Here is a 19,135-nt window from a genome sequence, read left to right as displayed (position 1 = left end):
AGGAACAATGGAAATTTAGTCACATAATATATTGCTATAGGCATATTTTTAATCACTGTGACACCCCTGTTCTCTTCATGTCTTTATCTTTTGAGGTAGTATGAGAACCATCATCTCCTAATTTAACTGCAGTTACATCAAAATAATGTATTAGCTTCACTAAGGGCCTTGATAAATTATTTCTGTGTATTTTATTGATAGAAAAGATGGAATTGCTATACAGATGGAATAACTTGATCTCCGTAACTGAAATTATTTGATGCAGATCCCCTGCTTTTTTAAGTTCAGCTTTTACAAATGCAAAGCTGTCATCCTTCCATGAATACTAATTCTGAATGTTTATCAGTAGGATGAAATAACTGTGTAACCTTTGAACCTGTGACGCGTTCTCCAAGCAAAAGGGATCTTGATACTTACGGTTTCATCTCGCTAGCCTAAGTATATAATGCTAAAGGAATAAAAATTAGGCTTCTTGGAAATAACATTCTTGACACTGAAATGTGATCTTTAAACTAGCAATACTGAAACAGGATGAAGTAAGCAATGAAATCGTAACTATGTACTTGAAAATGCACATGCTCATTCAGAAAGTTTCTCAGACAACTGAGGAAAACAAAAATTGTGTTGCATGTTCCCAGTTAAACAATATAGCGTAATACCAAAACAGTATTTCTATTATGTTGTTATGATAGTAATGGTAGAAATCCCCAAGACCACACACCCAAAGAGATAACTCAAAATGGTGGATGTTTCAGATGTGATACTTCTTTCCTTGCACTGTCCAGTGTTACATAGAGCTGCTTCTGAGTATGGAGCAATAGGAGAACTTGCTGAGTAGTGCCCAGGCCTTTGTTTGTCAAGGGAAATGCGGAGACTGCAAGCCTCGTACTGATGCTAGCAAAAGGGAGACTCCCATCACCAGAGATGCCATCCGGAAAGAGTACCAACATGGAGAGGTGAGACCTCAGTGCTCCAACCCATGTGGTGGTATCCTAAGTTATTCCTCCTAAGCTGGCTGATTTCAGGATCAGCCTGAAGCCCCACAGCGCTCTTAAGCCCTAAGTCACTTCATCAGTGCTGACCTCATAAACAGAATCAATTCATCAGCCCCAAATTAGGGTACTACAAACCTTCTAGACATCACGCTGTATCATTTTTGGACCAGTACCACTCGAGACAATATCATCTCAGAGGGCACAGAATACATGGAATTAGCCAGGAGAGGAGTAAGATGTGACATTTCATTCTCACTGCTAAGAAGTACATCCCTGAAAGTGTTAAAAAGCTTGGGAAACAACAGTGTCTTCCCATCCCCATAGCAATACGCTTGCTGTGACACAGACTCAGGTGCTTCTACAGGGAGGGGAAGGCTTAGGAAACACACTTAAATGATTTGTGGCAACAGCAGATACTCATTCCCAAGGACATGCCAGCAGACATCATCACTGGCTCATCAACTAAAGCAGTGGTTTCTGTTCTAACCATTACTTCCTCTTCTGTCTTCCAAAGACCTCTGAAGTATTGCTGGGCCTGGAAAGGTCTGGTATCTTCTCATTAGCAAGGCTCATAATTCCCAGACTTTAGCAGAGATTGGTTTGTATGAAATTCCCTCTGTTCAGCAGATTACAGCCTTCATACTCACAGCCTCTTTGCAGATTTTGCTGTCCCCTGACAATGAAGCTGCATTTTCCATCACTTGCAAGGCTCTATTTAAGTATCCAGGTGTCCACATCAGTGGCATTAGATTGTATACAGCTCTTAGCCCTTTATTTAACTCCACTTTCCCTGTAATAAAAGAAACACTTTAAGAGTTAGTACTTCAACACCTGAGGCTTAATGGAATCCATATGGGTTGGCTCTGTTTTTTAAAAGTGACAGCAAGTGTCTTGGCTTCTGTGGCAAAAACAACACACACTTCTACAAAGCTGCACTGACAGAACTGCTATTACCTTATTTTGTTAAGACACCTTCTGTTTTTCCCAGCTTCTCAGCTATTGTATGCTTGTTTCTGGTTCTTCCCACACCCACCCTTCACCTAGAAATTTTGACCAGATGGGAAAAGAGGAAAAGAGGTTTTCTGGTTGTCTGGCATTTGTAACAGGAGCTCTGAGCAGGATGTCAGAAGATCTCAGACAAACAGCTCCTTAGCCTTCAGGGACTGACAATGCAACACGCATGCAGTAAATATGAGGCTCTGGACAAACCTCTATGGCCTTCAGGGTCTACTCATGCATGTGTCATGGCCAAACTGTATGGTATTTACAGCACATCTCTGGCTAACTATATAGCTTCGTACCCCTATTTCTGTTGGAATTTCCTGAGAGGAAATATGGGAGAACTGTTAAAATGAATTTTTAGTTCTTGATTTAGGACATTCTGTGCAAGACGGTCTTCCTTGACTTCAGTAGGACTTGTGATGTGCACCATTGATAATGTAGCTTTTCTTCTTTTTATTAGAAAACACAAAACTACATAATAGAGGAAATGCACATCACATTACAGTTGGTGAATACTAATTTACAGTGATTGTCACTCGAAGGTCTTGATTTTGTCACTGTCAATGTAACAAATAATCCCACTTCAGCATAGTTTATGACAGTTGTATCCAAGCTCTCAATCGAATTTGCATTACTTGGCTATAATGGCACAACACCACGAAACACACTTTACTCTTCTTCATATGGAAGATAACAGTTTCAGAAAAGCAAGGTAATAAGTGCATAGACAAAGCTTATGGACCATGACTAAATTAAAATAGCTGAGGTGCTTGAGGCCACTCTGTGCCTGTAGACACTCTGTCAGAGGTTGGTTCCATTAGTGTTGGCAAGACTGTGGAATATGTGATGTAACAGTAAATAGCTTTTGATGTACTGAATGTCAATGTCATGGAAAAAGTACTACTGCTCACAGACAACAGTGAAGTGTATTTCTGAAATACAGACACTACTCAACCAATCTATATGACATAAAAACCTCCCCAAACTGAGTGTCAATTGCATAGCAAAATCCCTATTTGTATCAGTATCTCCACTGGATAACAAACTACTGCTCTATGGAAAACCCTGTTTTTAAATTAATTTTCACATTCATCCTCCCTTTTGACTGAAGATTAGGTTTTTTGTCTTAGTCACAATAAATCAGAATCAGCATTCTAACTCTGCTACTACATACTGCATTTTAAGGCCACATTTTAAGAACAAGTCCACTTCTTATTACTCTCAATAAATTCTAGAATAAAATATAATGCTGCAATGGAACAACCGCACAATCACAAATTTTAAATTAATTAATCACTTTCAAGTAAATAATCATTTTATAAAGGACAAAAACTATCTGCACTATATTGCTCTAAAGGTTACAGGAAATTCAGTAACTACTTAACCTTCTTCCCTATTTCCCTTCCCTCCAATTCTGGATGTACTCTGATCTAACTGTTGTTTAATAACACAGTACATAATTAGCAGTGAAGACTCCTTAACAGATGTGGGATAAAGGCACTGCTATCTGCTGCTTATAACAGAAACAATAACTTCACAGTGAGTAGTCAATGTTATAAACATAGTTTTTTCAGGCTGTGGCCTCCAGACTTTTTGGAGTTTAAGGATAATTTAAGAAGCTCACAAACTCTAAGAAAAAGAGTCTATTGCCCATAACCTTGAATTTGTTTTATGGAACTCTGTGCTTTAGGTTTTTTTTAAAATTTGTTGGTCCACAAACAAACCAACCCTACTGTTTTGTAAGAATGTCCTTTTTCTTTCAGCTGCCAATCTGAACTGAGAGCCCTAAAGGAAGTTCTGAAGCTGTCTGATAAAGGGCATATCACTCAAATCAGTACTACCCTCCAGCCTTACAAAGCAGATTCAGTCTTAACTCTGAAATTGTTCCTTCCACTACTTCTGCATTTTTTTACCTTAACCTTCTCCTTGATTACATTTTAATAAAGCAAAGATGCCAATTTAATTCAGTCACTAAAGACAAGACAGAAAAATGACTGTTAGGGAGGTAAAACTTACCAAGGAGCGCATAGCCATACAGCTGGGAGCTGAAACCCACAGTGTTTGTTTGCTTTAGACCCGTAAGCACTAACGATGCTCCAAGATTTCTCTCCTCTTCCCACTGCAAATAATGTAAATTAAGTAAGTGTTCCTTGACATAGACAAATGTAAAATGGCAGCACAAAGACAGCATACATAGCTTTCATCAGATGTCTTAGCAATAAACTAAAGAATCACTAAACTTCTCTAGTGTTCAGTTACAGTATGTATATCCTAAGGAACAGTATACGTACTATACTGAGGAACACCTCTGTTTCTCAAAGACATTGAAACGTGAGTGTTTGAGATTTTGCAAGGAAGTCAATCAGTGTGTTTCCTTCAGGATAGAAAGTTACACTGATTCACACTGGCCAAACTCTGTCCTGTATGTCCTAATACTTGCTTCAGGCTAACACTGCTGAAGAAAAAAAAATTACATGGCTTCTGTAACAGAGCAGTCCTTTCTTTTAAGTGTGTGGTAAGGTCCATGCTCCACTATCCCCCACTAGAACAGGAAAATGCTGAGAGAAGAATATGCTGCTAATGGCTGCACAGTCCAAAACCTGCACTGTGAAAACAACATACGCAACTTACCAGGACCACTGTATGCCCCAGGATTAAAAGCAGAGCTGTCTCCCCAGCTACAGAGAAGTACCAGCTGTCTGAGCTGGACCACCAGTGACGACTAAAGAAGGGCACCCCATCAGCAAGTACATTAAAACTGTAAGGGTAGTGTGAATTTTGTTTTGCTATGGGATAATACAGTACATTTTTCCAGACCAGAGAAGTACAAAGGACAAATGTCTCGAAAGGAACTGAACAACTCCCATTGCTAAGAAAATGAGGAAAAGGAAGATATAGAAGGGAATAGATTGGAGGAAGTCTGACTTTCTGGAACATATGTTTTGTTGCAGTGTACTTCAGTTTGTTTATTACGTTACGACCTGAAACAAATACTGCCAGTGAAAGGAAGAAGCCTTCTGAAAAATTCCCTGAGGTACAAGGAGTCTTAAAAAGCACAAGGGCTTGACCACAACAAAACCAGAAGGTGCTGAATTCAACACTCCAGCTGAATCTTACAGGAAAATCAGATGCAACTGGAAAAGCATGGCTTTTACCAATCTAGGTTCTCTTGGGAGCTAGCCCATTTGGCTTTAAGAGCTGGAGGAAGTGCAAGGACTTAATGTTAACACCTTTGTAGTGGAACGCAGGAATCATACTGGTTGTTTGCAGCAGTCAGGAAGCTTTCCGGGGCAAGCCAAGACCAGTCAGGCTTTCAGTGGTGTTTGTAACAGCAGAAAAAGGGAAGGTCTATACCACCACTGCTATATACACTAAGGACTACCATAGTCAGACTGGCCAAGATTCAGCTGCAACAGGACACTGGCTGACTGTCTCACACCTTGGGAAAAGGGAATGGGGATTTGCAGAAGTAGCTGAGCAGATCTCATAACTCTGTCTACCCCTCACTTGTTAAATCAAACACAGAAAACTGGTACTGAGCATTATGAGGTGTTGAATGGTACTCTGTATGACGTTTACATACAAAAATACGGCTTATTGCTGGCTTTGGATGGGGTTATTTCAAAATGCATATTAAAGAGATCACAGCTATAAAAATATGTTTGTCTTACACGTGTCTTGTGTCCATACCACCCTTGCTTGCATATTCTGCTTCCATGAAGTGCTACGCATATTGAAAAGTGCTTATATTTCCAGTGAGGGTACACAAACAAGGATAAACGCAATGGGAAGATGAGATTTTGGTCCCACTGGTTTTCATATATAAGTGATCAAGCATACTTGCATTCTGGGAAATGAAGGAGAATACAGAACAGGGCAAATGCACATCTGTTTTCTATAGTGAAAAACGAAATTACAACACAATTCATTAAAAACTATGCATCTGTAATACACATTTTGGAAGATGCTTCATGTAAGACAAATGGAGGCTTCAAAGACCTTCCTTATGGACAACACCATGCTACTGAAGGCTTGTGCCAAACTACATGAGAAGCAGCTGCCTAAAGTGATGCACATGGCAAAGCCCTTTGCTGATACCTAACTGAGCCCCTTCTGTAATGCCACTTCCAAGAGCGTGAACTGTCAAGCTGGCCTTAAGCAAGAGAAATGTGAATGAGAAATTCCTAATCCTTGGAGATAAGAGAGATGCGACAAATTTAGTTTTAAAACAAATACATACTAGAAACAATACTTCCAAAGCCAAATGGGGTAGTAAAAATCCTAGTGAAAATGCTTTATAACTCTACAATATCCCTTTTACCAAGCTCTAATGGTGAGCAATGCTCATCTTAACACTGTCCTATATAACAGGTAAAACAGTTTTTTGTGTTAACTGGTAGAGTCCTCTTTGGACTGAACGGAAAGTCATGTCATAACCTTCCAATGGGCACAGATTACATCTGAAAATCCCAACACACCTTCCTTTTCAGAGAAAGAAGCAAAGAGGTGACCAGTTATTTGCTGGCTTTCATATTTTGTTGGGTTTTTTCCTTTCTTCTGTGGTTATAAAAATAATGACAAAAATACGGAGTATTTATTTTTCCAGGTAAAATTAGGAGAAATAAAATATATTCAAGACTGAATGCCCAACCAACTGCGCCATGACACTTAGAGGGTCTGTGTATCATTTTGACTGTGGTCAGCTTACCGTATGTTCAGACTTAGTTGCCAGGTACTGGTATAAAACATAAAGAGAAAGAAGCTGTGTTGAGAATTCATCAAAACTTTCTTGCAGCATGATCTCTGTTACTACTGACATAGCATCTATGGAGGAAAACAATACACAATCAGCAAGTGCAAATTTACACAGTTCCTTCCATTTGCATCCACTGATGTTCACTGATACTTTAGCACTGTAGTATGTTTTCATGTAGTTAAGAGAGAAAGTTAAAGATTTCTTATGATAAGTAGTGTAGAGTTAGTCTTACCTGCTTGGGTTATTCAAACACACCGTGAGAAGGAAGAACAGGCTGAATAGCACGAGACCACAGCAAAAGAGCTTTCCAAACTGCTCTTAGCTCTACCCTCTTCAATTGGCTCTTCTTTGCCAATTAACATTTTTTTTTAAATCTCTAAAAATAACTTATATGTTCTTGTGTGAAGATTACAAACAAGAGAAGACTAGCTTAAATTCACTGCCCTTAAGGTGATAGGAGAGTCCAGTGGAGCACAAATGTTGTCACAGATCACCCACACCACTCGCTGTATTCAGCAAACAGTGCTTTGGAGAAGCTCTATAGGGAGTTCCAATGACACTCCCTGTCAGGAAGGACAGTTTGCTAAACAAAAGGCTTTGAGCCTGTCACAGAAAACAAATACAGATAGAATAAGGGGGAATTTGCAGATAGGGGGGCTCTCAGAACAAAATAACTACAGGTATTAATTTGCCATTTAGCAAAATCTTCATGATAATCTTCAAAAGCTATAGACAACTCCTTCTGCAATTCTCTTGTCCTTTTCCGTTGTTTGTTTTACAAGAGGCTTAGGCAAAGAAAAGCTCACTGCAAGTCTACGGTAACAGAAAACCTGCAGTGACATGAAAATCTTAAATATTTGTCATCAAAGATGAGAGGATTATGCATGTTAACATTTAAAGTCAATAGTGAAAGACAGGCATCTCAACATGGCAATTCAGCACAGCTGTCTCTCTTCAGTGACAGAAAGTCTACACAAACAGTTCAGTTTAGATGTGTAACTTTTTGAAGAGTTAAATGTAGTTAAGACGAACTCTACCAACATGCATTTCAATTCTTGTAACACTAATTATCACCAATAACTCCTATGATACTATTAGCATGTAAGTTGGACTTGTAAAAATTTGAGAAGTTGGCTTACATTTGGAATAGGATTAACCACAGTAGAAACTCTGTGAATTGCATGTGTTTCAAAATTATATAATGAGTAAGAACCCAATAGAAATGAGATACAAACATGCAGAAAAGGAGTTTAAAGAGGGAAGGTGTGTTTTTATGGTAACTTTACAGAAAGTATGGCTAAAAGTTTTTAATTCAAAGAAAGGCTCTGCAGATTTAAGAGCATACAACTGAGGATGCAGAATTGGTACATACTTTCTTACCTTCATATTTCTTCTGCTTTATAAAACAATCCAACAAAATATTAAATGTAAAATTGTCTGGAAAAATTCCATACTGAACCTGAAGAGAAAAAGGAAAATAATCACTGAGAGAATCTGCTGTTTACATCTTCCCAATCACAGCATTGCAGGTATCAGAAAGATCAGAACCATGGCATTGCACACTGGTGCAAGGTGACAGTTAGTCAAACAACACAAGGAGATTAGCACAGCTCCTGGGATGCAGGCATTCTAACCTTTGACATACTGGATTTGTTTTGGCACTTTATCTGAGCCTGTGGGACCAGGAGGGACATTACCTATCAGATTTTTATGTTCCTCCTGCATCTAGCATGTTTTGGACACCAGCACTGTTTAAAAACAAAAAACCTGGGAAAGAAGAGTAATAAAAGCTGTAAAGAGCTTTAGCTAGAATTCAAGCCCAACATTAATTTCTGTATTGATAAAGAAATATCTGAACTTAAAACCACAGTCTACAGACTGGCAACAGGAATTCCAGGTAAGCCACACTTGTCTCAGAAAGCTGCAAATACAGTCATGACTTTTCCTTGTAAAAACTTACCTTGTTTTTTAAGGTGTATAAGGCTTTGTCTTGTGCACCATATTTTAAGCACTGTCTGATCCAGCTGTGGATGGTCCAGTCTCTCAAGTACCAGCAATTTGGACTATGCCGGAACCTAAAGGATTATAAATGGTCCAGGTGACAACATGGCTCTTCGTTATCACAGAAACAAATTCTACAATCAACAAACTACGGGTTTCAGAACGCCTACCTTTCATGATCTCAAATATAGATCTGTCAGTATGTGACTCTGCAATCAATGATTGCTTTCTAAAGAGCTGTGGCTAGCTTTTTCAAGTAAGGGAAATAAAACTTTGACACACTTATTAACAGTGTGTAAGAGGGGGGAATCTGACTTTTTCACAAATGCATAATGTTTTAAATTTATCACTTTCCAGAAACCCTACTGCTTTTCCCCTGAGGAGATGAATATTATAAAATAATAGCTTGGTGTATTTATGAAGGCCAACTGAGATTGTTATAAACACTGTAGTACTTTTGAACCTCATCCTTCTGACTGTGGAACATTGTATTTTTGGTGGTCTCCTCAAAGAGTAACACTGCTCCATGACTGATGGCATCAGCAAGTGTCAGAATCACATCAAAATGTGAATCTGGTTTCTCCCACCCTCTCTAAGTTATGCCTCCCTTCAACCACTTCAGAATTCATTGTGCCTTAGCACAGGCCATCCCTGGGCTCCTGAATGCTTTACTTGCATTTAGAAATGTTTCACCAGTGAATGTTTCACCATCTTCCTTGATGCAAGAGGAAACTCTAGTAGAGAGCCCTCCCCTGCCCCCCTGCAGCAGCTGCCTAGCTCCTGATGTTTCTTCAGCCTGTTCTGAGACAACTCATACCATGGCTCCAGCAGTCTTCCCAGGCAACCTACTCCAGCGCTCAACCAATTTGTAAAATTAAATACTTTTAAGTTCAGTCTCTTTTGTTTCATCCTTATTCAAACATATACACTTCACTCTGTATTTGGGAAAAAAAGTAACAAGAAGCATATCGACCTGTACTTTGGCAAAGACTCAAAAACCAATTAAGAGTCCAATGGTAGGAGCTGCTGCTCTGGTCCTGGGCTGAAGTTCACACCCCAGTGTGAAAAGATGCACACAACTTTTCTCAATTAATATTGTGTGCACGAAAAATGGGCTCAGTCCCCAGCACAGAAGTGACTGCCACTTCCTGTAGCAAATGCGATGACTGAGCTGGGCTCATGTGCAGATGCTTGCAGCCTCAAGCCAAGCTGCAGCACCATTTAGAGGCAGGGCTGGCTCTTCCAGCTGAGTGAGCATGCTTTCCAGAACATTTATCAGATTAATGTGGCCACCAACTCTCTTTCCCTCTCAGTGAATCGCTGTGTATTACATCCCATGGCTGAGGGCTACAGATGACCAAGCCTGATAAAGTATTGTGGCCCAGAGAGCCTTCAGAATGCAGAAGACATTTGTGCTAAAAGCAGAGCTGAACAACTTCAAAGTCTAAATATACTAGTTTTATAAGTGGCACGTGAAATATTCCAATTAAATCAGAATTTAACAGAAAAAGAAAAGCATGCTTTGAATATTAAATTACAAACATCCATTTTGTTGCTCTAATTACTTTCCGTTTTCTTCCCTCTGGAGCAGCAAGAATGTATATTTGCTTTCATTAAAGTCCTGTTTCAGTAACGCCTACAGGAAGCATCAATTACAGGCATTTGGATTTAACCATATTTTGATGAAACAATTATCTAATTGCTACAGGCTGTTTCACCAGCCATTTAAGCCAGGTCAGAGTGCAACACCAGCACACAGCAATAAAGCTGCCAGCATGTTTTAAAGTTGCTTCATTAAATGGTTAATATTGTTTCACAAGTGGAAAACAACAGATTTGCCTTATAAAAACATGACACTTTCAAAGACTTAGGCCTTTCTTTTGATACAATCTTTGGCATCCTTCCTACAAATTAGTTACACAGGAGGGAAGCAAACATTAAAAAAAAAAAACAAACCAAAAAAAACAACAAAGCCAAGGGTTTTAATGGGTTTGGATATTCACCATTTTGCAGAGCTGTATTTATTCGAGTATATCACAGTGAGAGAGAGCACTCCAATACCTCCTGCACCTTGGGAATGCTACAGCCTACTGTAATGGTGAAATGCTTCTAGGCTTCTAAGTTAAATTGCACTTGGATAGTAAAAGGCCTAAGAGGGATGTGATGTTGTCTCGAAATGGGATGAAATCAATACTCAATCAGCACTAGGTTCTGGAATTGATATGCACAAAATTCAGAGGCATGTTACAAAAACCCCTTACAAAAAAAAATCTTTGCATAAGCTTTGTAGGGCTGGGACTGATTTGAGAGTGTGTGTGTGTGTGTGTTCGGACAAACATGGGATCTACCAGATACAATTATTGTATGTTACTGTTAAGATCCTTACGCTCAGACTAGATCTCCACTGCACTAGGTACTATGCAAACAAAAAACAAACAGCCTCTCAGTCAAAGAATTTTCTAGTTAATTCTAGTAATTTATTACAAAACAGTTGCCAGAGAATGAAGAGGGGGGACTGGTGCCAAAATCACTGTCTCCAAGTCAACAAGAATACATACACATGTACACGTACACGATCCCTCAACACTACACACTGCCATTAATCCATGATGTGTAGAAGGAGAATTGGAAGTGAAAGGGAAATAGATACACTGCAATCTTTAATTTTTTCTGATCCATACAATGCTGGGATGAGCTCCATCTCTATTCTACTAGCTGAGAAGAGAAGCCAACAGAGTGTCTGTTTTTACAGCTAACCTAGACAAACTAAGCAAATGTTGTGGCAGACATTTTTATTTGAAAAGGAATTGCGGAAAGGAGGAGATTGACGGTCATTTTGACAAGCATTACCATCTTCACGCTCCTATTTCTCCATGAAACACAAACCAGGATATAATTAAGCAAGGCAGTATGTTCAGGGACAGATGAAAAGACAGAAGGAAGCTAAATCTACAGAAAGCAGAGGATTCAGAGTGAATTAAATAAAGGAAGCCTCTAGCAATTGCTGCCTGTTTAATGGAAAGACCAGGAGGTTATCTTGCAGATGTCTGCTGCTGAAACTAATTCTTCTGAGAACTAACAAAATCTGAGAAGCACACAATTCTTATAATGTGTTCAGAAAAGTCAAGGAGAAGCATACATAACAGTATTATGGGAGCTCCCTGTTGCTACACTTCCATGTTAATGGCTAAAGAATCAATATGGTCATCTCCTTATTTGCTGAACTGAGAACATCTGTCTCCACAGGGAACAAGAATATCTGTAAGATAAGGAGTTCCTGAAATATCAAGGTCATTGTGACGCTAGGAGCACATGGTGCAATGATAGTAGAATTCCCCTTATTTTTGAAAATTGTTCAAATGATGCAGTCTGGACACTTGATTTTCACTAAACCATTGCTTTGTACTTGCAAAGTTGTTACAACTTGGAAGAGATACAGTGAGTATACAGCCTCAGTATAAGGCAACCAGAACATTTTTACTCAAGCAAGTGCACACTCTCTCTTGCTCATAACTGGCCAGCGCATTGGGCTAAGAATACATTTTTAGTTTACTAACTTCCTGCACAAGGCTCTATTGCTCATTATTTACAGCAATGCTGCAGTACTCACCCTCTGTTACAGAAACTGAACAACGGAGAAGTTTACCAGACGCTGAGAGTGCTTTACGCAGTGCTCTAATACAGCAAGTATTACTTACTAAGGGCACTTCTTGGTGCTCTCTCACACTGCAGGAAAGCTGAGTTGCTTCCCTTCTTTATTTATTTATTCTAAATGATCTTTCAAATTTGTTTGGTGCCATCAAGCGGTGAGACACTCGTGCTGCTTTCACTTACCTTGTATTCTCAAGGGAAGTAATACAGCAACCCTGAGAGCAAACAGAAGCTCTGGACTATACTCTTTTCCCTGTGCTTAGCACAGGAGTGTTCACTGCTTTGGGGACAGTCACTAACGAGGAAGACGGTGAAGGAAAATTTCCTGGATTACAGAAAAGCAAGGGCTGCAGAAGTAATACACTCATGAACACATACACATGAACAGCTCTGCTGTACGGAGGGAAAGCCAGCTCTAATTCTTTCCTAAGCCGATCAGAAGCTCCAATTTTGCACTCTGTGGCTTTCTTAAGGGTGGATCCAACGCCTGGTACTCCTAGAAGCTATCCTTGTGCAACACACTATTTTTTTTCTTACTCTCCCATCTGTGAAACAGGAAGAAGAGTCCCCTTCCTTTCTCCAACTTTGTCTGATCTACCAAGAAAGTATTTTGTCATGATGTACATATCCAGTGCACAGAACGGTATGATCTCTTAGGCTACAGATTTCTTCAAGACTTTCTAAATGTCACCTGTATTTTCTTTTGCTAATTTTGCATTACTATACATAAAAACATCTCCTTAAATAAAACCTCTTGTACTATAACGTTCTTCTCTGTTCTTATGTTTTAGAGATTCCTATACTTTCTTCTGCCATATTTCAAAGAAGCGGAGAAACTGACAACAGAAGGACACCGAGCAATCTCCATTCTTTCATTATTTCTAACACAGATCATTTAGATGTGTTATTTCCTCAGAGTTAAAACCCAAAAAGCTTTATATGTTGCTAATCCACTTGCAGGATCTCTCCAGGAAAGGAGGGAACCTATCTAGTGCTAGTCACAAATTTCTCCCATTTATACTTCAGATCTCTCTTACTTCTTTTAGAACTAGAGAGAAACATGGGTTTGCATGTTCGTTTGCTTTAATCAGAAGAGGAGAGTGACAGACTCATTCACTTAAAATTCTAAAAAAGTTCCACAGCAAAATGTAAGGACATTTGAAATGAGTAAATATCATAAGAAATGCCTCTGCGAGCCAGGAAGCAGCTCTCTGACTGGAATGAATCCAAAGCCACTTCACATTTTACGCAAGTCATACAGGGCTGTGAAACTCCTTGGCAATGCCATGGGTTTTTTTTCTTCCCAGACACATTTTTTAAGCTACAGTGCATAATGATCAAATGGATTCCAGGCAGGCTCAGCTTAGAAACTGGAAGGCTAAGGAAACGTCACCCAAAAGTCTCCCTTTGTTTGTCATTTCAAGCCACAGGCCTTGGGAAAAATCCTCTGCATTTTAAATGGACTCAGAGGCATTGCTCATGTATCAGCGTCAAAGGCAACAGCCCAGAAAAAAAAAAATCTTTGTTGACTGAAATCTCCTTTTAAACATGAACAAAACTTTATTTCTGCATTTCTTCTTTGCCTGTATCTTAGCCTACACCTTTCTTTGTATGAATCCTTTTAAACATTTCATGCATATCAGTCCTATAGGAAATACCTCATGCATTAACTGCCTACACTCAAGCAAAAACAGACTGAATGCTTTCCTTTTATGTTGACATTGAAAAACTCAACTAGCATACGCGGCATAAGAAATCAGTTATCAAAAGCAGTAACAGCACAGGTTCAAAAAAATTAGACAAGTCTACTATAATGGAGGATAGTCTAATGCTCATGCAGAATTGTGCTCTTACATGAGAAGCAGTTTGCAGACTCCCTGAAAAAAGCCCATGTTCAGCCCTTCTGTTTTAATTTTTATTGACTTTCTCTGATCTTTGATTTTAAACTAATTTAGCTCTTGATTGCTTCAGCCATAAAATTAACTCTTCAAAATCAGGCTTGCTCCACCTCCACATGAATGTGAATTTCTTGCACAATGTCTTTTGTTCAGGAGTTGCACAGAGCTCAAACACCACTGAGGAATGTGGCCTCAAAACAAACCTAAACCATCACGAGATTGTAGTGAGGTGGGTGTAAGAATCACTGAATGATTTGGGTTGGAAAACACCCTTAAGATCATTGTAGATGTGGAGCTTAGGGACATGGTTTAGTGGTAGACTTGGCAGTGCTAGGTTAACAGTTGGACCTGATGATCTTGAAGGTTTTTTTAAACCTAAACAATTCTACAATTCTCTGATTCTACGTCAGTTTAAAGGGAAGGTTGCCAGCGAGGTCACTAAAGCTAAAACTGGCCATCTGGGGATCCCCAGTGCGACTGGTAGAGAAAAGAATGCTAGAGTTCTATGAATACTGCTACCGAAAAAAAAAGTGGTGGTGTTTGGTTTAGTTTCATGGAGAAAATAAAAACAGGTCATTTTACTGACATTCAGAAGTATTCTTTCAAATGAAAACTATGAAACAAGCAACCTCTCTTCCCGGCTTTACTCCTTTATGGTCAAGACAGAATGTTGAGGCTGACAGCATGGAAGATTCACTTCACTTCTTGTTGCGTAGAAATATATTCCCAGTGAAAGAAACCACATAGAGAGACACTTTAATAAAGTATTCCCATTTTTCTGCTGCTCCCAGGATAATAGAGTGTCTTGTTACCCATCACCCTCCACCTCTCTCACTCCTTTTAGAAAAGACAAGCAGGAAAATCAGGTTTTCTTCTCACACACATCAAGAATCCACACTACTTTCACCATAAAGCTGAAGTTCAGTCAAAAAGCAACAGTTAAGAAGAAAAAGTCTTGTCATAATAATAATAACAGTAACAAAAAGCCCAACTTTTCCCTAAACTACTGACTGTAAAGGACACAGTTCCTAGAATTTCTCTCTTTTAAAATTACTTCTGGGCTTTTACAGTTGAAATGACTGGTTTTGAATATAAACGCCATTAATAATCTAGTGACTGAATGGAGAGTATCCCAAGCTGAGAAAAAACACAGAGAGTGATGGGGTGAGCTGTTGCTATAGTGATTCTGACAAGATACTCTCTAGTGCCTTTTCTTGTCCCCATGCAACCACAACAAAGCCTAATTAAAAAACATAAAATTTATTTAAAAGCATAAAAACTCCTGTCAATAAAAGCCAATAACTACTTCTTATTTTAAAAGCAGGAAAAAAACCCAGCCTGTAACTAGATATTGCTATTATAGTATTTGCAAACAGCAACTTTTAAATGGTGCCTGATATACAGCCTAAATTTGACCTGAGACAAAATTAACATAATTTTATCAGAGACCTAATAGCTGGGGTCCACATTGTAACGATGTTGCATTTTCCATTTAGTCTCCTCAAATTCTTTATGCTTCACAAAATATATCCCAGAAATACATCACATACTAGCTTCAAACTACTGTAATGTTACATCCACTGACATAACCCTCAACACTTTTCTGTTTGATCACAGTTGAACTTTCACAGATCACAAGTGATGTATTCCTCCTTGAGTATCAAAGGCTGCAATACAGAAGTATCTGAGCCAAATAATCTATTCTACAAAGTTGTCTGGTTTCACACTGCATGCAACCTAAACAAAAAAATGCTGCTAGCAAGAGAGGGCTGTAGGAATACAAATACTGAATGGATCTTAGTAGCAAAGTTGGGCAAGGAAAGAGCCAAACCTTACATTTGCTGCCAAACACTTCAAAAACTGGATTTGCACAGTTCAGGTTTCACTTTTTCAGATTTGGTGCCCTAGTTCCACTGTTCAAGTTAACCTAATTTTGACCTATTGCCTGTGGCCTTTTCATTCTTCACTGCTAGAGTCTGACTTCCTTGTGCACTGTTGTCCTTCTGCATCCCATGAGCAAAGAGTAGGCAGAACTACACGACAAGCTGTCAAGGTAAACAAATAAGGTTTTCACACTCACCTGTAGTTTCAGCCACAGCCATTGTCAAAAAAGTAACCATTTTCAAAAAGTAAACCATAGGTGCATGGGCAGGTCTTGGCTACTGGGCAGTCCACCATGAATCTGTCTATATTTCACGTCATGTCTCAATAAGACAGCATAAGAACAAATGCTTTTGTTCTTCCGAATAAGCATTTCCCTCAGAAAAATATTTCTAGCAATGAAAAACAAAAATTCTTGAGTCCTTCATGACACAGTTTTAACTATTCCCTAACCACAGTAAGTTGTCCAATACAGTACTTCACAGGCTAGCTTCTAGTCAGCATATCTCTTAGTGCACCTGACTTCTTCCAAGCCCAGTGGAACAGAATGCTCTTTATTCCATTGCATATGATGTCAAGCACATGGACCAGTAAACAAATCAAGCATAAACGTAGCAAAACTGACTCAAGCATTTTGTCAGGCAGTTTGAAATTTGTGGGCTCCTAACAGCTTTGTCATTGTTTTACTCTTTTTTTTCAGAAAAATAATGTACCGTCAGATCTGTTATTTAAAGAGAGAGACAGTAAGTACCTCAGTTTAAGTACTGCATGTACTGTAGGACAAATGTTCCCTTGCGTAGGTAGGCACAAGCTGCACAGTAAAATGAGGTTGTGCTACTCAAAACACGGAGAGTATTTAAAAATGCAACAGGATATTTTGTAGTTCCTTGCCTTTCGAGACAGGAATACAGCCAAAACTATCAATTATAAATAGAAGCCACTACTGGCTTTGCTTCTGCTGATTGGCATCACTGCATGATGCAAGGCTACGATGCCCTGCCACTTTGCCCTGTTGCACTGGCCTACTCATCTTGCATTCAGGCTCTGAACTGACACTTAAGAAGCACCCAGTTCTCCAAGGCCCTCACATACAAAAGGCTTATACATATCATGTCACCCACTGCAGAGAAGAACAGAGGTGACAGAAGAGGGGGGAAAATACTACAACTATGTGCATTTATGTATGTGACGTGTTTCAATCCGGCTTTTTTTTATTTTACTCCTCCGAAGAATCATAGCTTTTAAAACAACACAATAATATCTTACATAAGAAAAACGTGCTCCTTTATGATTTAACCTGGAGAACGGAAACTGCGAAACAGGGTGATCGCTGCAGGACAGTACCTTCAATGGAAGACAAAAAAAGAAACTCCTTTGCAGAGAAAGCAGAGTGTACTGCTTCTGCTGTGAACACTCCTTTGTCATACTCTCACAGTAGCTGCTATACCCTGTCCACTCCCAGTTACAAGCACCAGCAGCAGGCTGGTTTGCCAGAGCTTTGGCACAGGCAGTGTTGGCAAAGGAGGGGGGTGGGTTGTTCATTTTACTCCCAGCTGTCTGCTGTCAGAGGCCATCTATTTGGCTTGTGGCTGGATTCAGCCCTGCTCTGCACAATTCCTAATGGATCTAAGTAGAAAGTGGCTGATCACACTGAAGAAATAAGTATTTTTCCCCTTTGTTTACTGTAAACAGTAGTGAAAGAGGAGAGCTCAGAGTAACATAAATGACAATTTAAAGAGGATGAACATAAAGTTGACTTTAGAGATTAAAGCCAGCTTTACATCCAAACCAATTCTTGGGAAAATATATTACTCATAAAGGTGCAAATCTGCTTGCGAAGTCAGTTGCCAAAATCTGTGTGCTTTCAGCTTCACAAGCTCTACAGTGAAGCTGAAAAAAAAAAATCCTGTTCATTTTCAGCAAGAGAAAGAAGGAATGTTTATTGTATTTATATTTAAAATTGAGAGTTGCTACTAGCTGCTCTCTTGTATACCTCTTTCCAATTTCAACAACAAACACAAGAAAGCATTCTTTGTTAGCTGTTTGAATGCATCCTGAACTAGATCCTGTGTCAAATCCCCACCTGGTCCAAAGAGACAACACACAGTTCCTCCAGCTACCAGGGACTTGACTCAGTCTGCTGAAGACCTGGCACACCATACGTGCGCATGGATCATTAATTAGACTAAAAGTTGGAGGTGAGGACAACTCCAGCACCTTTCAAGGATGTGTAGCCCTGTGGCCTAAAAAATCTGTCAGAGTGGTGAAGATGGAAACTAACTGCTGAGAGCTGCCAGTGTTAATCCTGGAATTATCAACTCCACGTGTAACAGAGCCCCTGAAGCTTTCAAACTGATGTAGTAAAGGGGAGACATGGAGGCAGCTGAAAAGCCTGGGGACATTCTCCTTCAGGGATAGGGGACACACCAGGATTTTACGAAACACATAAGGGGATATCATCAGCCGATAGGAGGGGCTTGGCCTTCTAGCTAAGCTTCTGTAGTGCCATCCAGTCCTCCTCATCCTGCCCATCCCCCTCCAAAAAAAAAAAAAAAAAAATTAAGGAAGGGATTATTCTGCCTAGGAACCAAAGACTTAGCAAGTAAAGGATAGAAATTGAAGAAGTGCTAATGGGGACTTTGACAGAAGGAACAGTCGCAGGCAGCTGAGCAGAGTGACTGGAGTGCTTGGTACAGACAAGTACTGAAATGCAGCTAGCCTCATTCCAGCAGACAGTATAGATATGATATCTAGAGCACGCAGATTTATAAATAGCTTCAAAGCTGCATTAAAAAAACAACAACCACAAAAACCCAAGAAAAGTAGACACCTTGAATTACTGGGGTTTTTTTCACTTTGCTGTTGGACATCTTACTTTCTGAAACTTGCACCTTAATTTCCCATTTCTAGAAAGCAAAGAGAGTAATAACCTCAGCAATCACCCCAGGAAA

General features: G+C 39.4%; 1 protein-coding gene across 2 annotated transcripts in view; it reads right to left on the bottom strand.

Moving 5' to 3' along the window:
- The window catches only part of MRPS27 (mitochondrial ribosomal protein S27), a 44,222-nt gene that overhangs the window by 5,262 nt on the left and 19,825 nt on the right, over positions 1-19,135 (bottom strand). For both annotated transcript variants that reach the window (XM_086771300.1, XM_086771302.1), the window contains 5 exons: positions 8,714-8,828; positions 8,134-8,212; positions 6,706-6,821; positions 4,014-4,116; positions 1,643-1,785 (listed from right to left, as the gene is read on the bottom strand). In XM_086771300.1, coding sequence (XP_086627426.1) covers positions 1,643-1,785; positions 4,014-4,116; positions 6,706-6,821; positions 8,134-8,212; positions 8,714-8,828 — 556 coding nt within the window. The remainder of the gene's footprint in view (positions 1-1,642; positions 1,786-4,013; positions 4,117-6,705; positions 6,822-8,133; positions 8,213-8,713; positions 8,829-19,135) is intronic.

Source organism: Chlamydotis macqueenii, chromosome Z (genome assembly GCF_036417535.1).
Source record: "Chlamydotis macqueenii isolate bChlMac1 chromosome Z, bChlMac1.mat, whole genome shotgun sequence".
NCBI classification, from domain to species: Eukaryota; Metazoa; Chordata; class Aves; order Otidiformes; family Otididae; genus Chlamydotis; species Chlamydotis macqueenii.
Note: the sequence above shows the minus strand (reverse complement) of the source record. Positions and strands in the feature narration are given on the sequence as shown.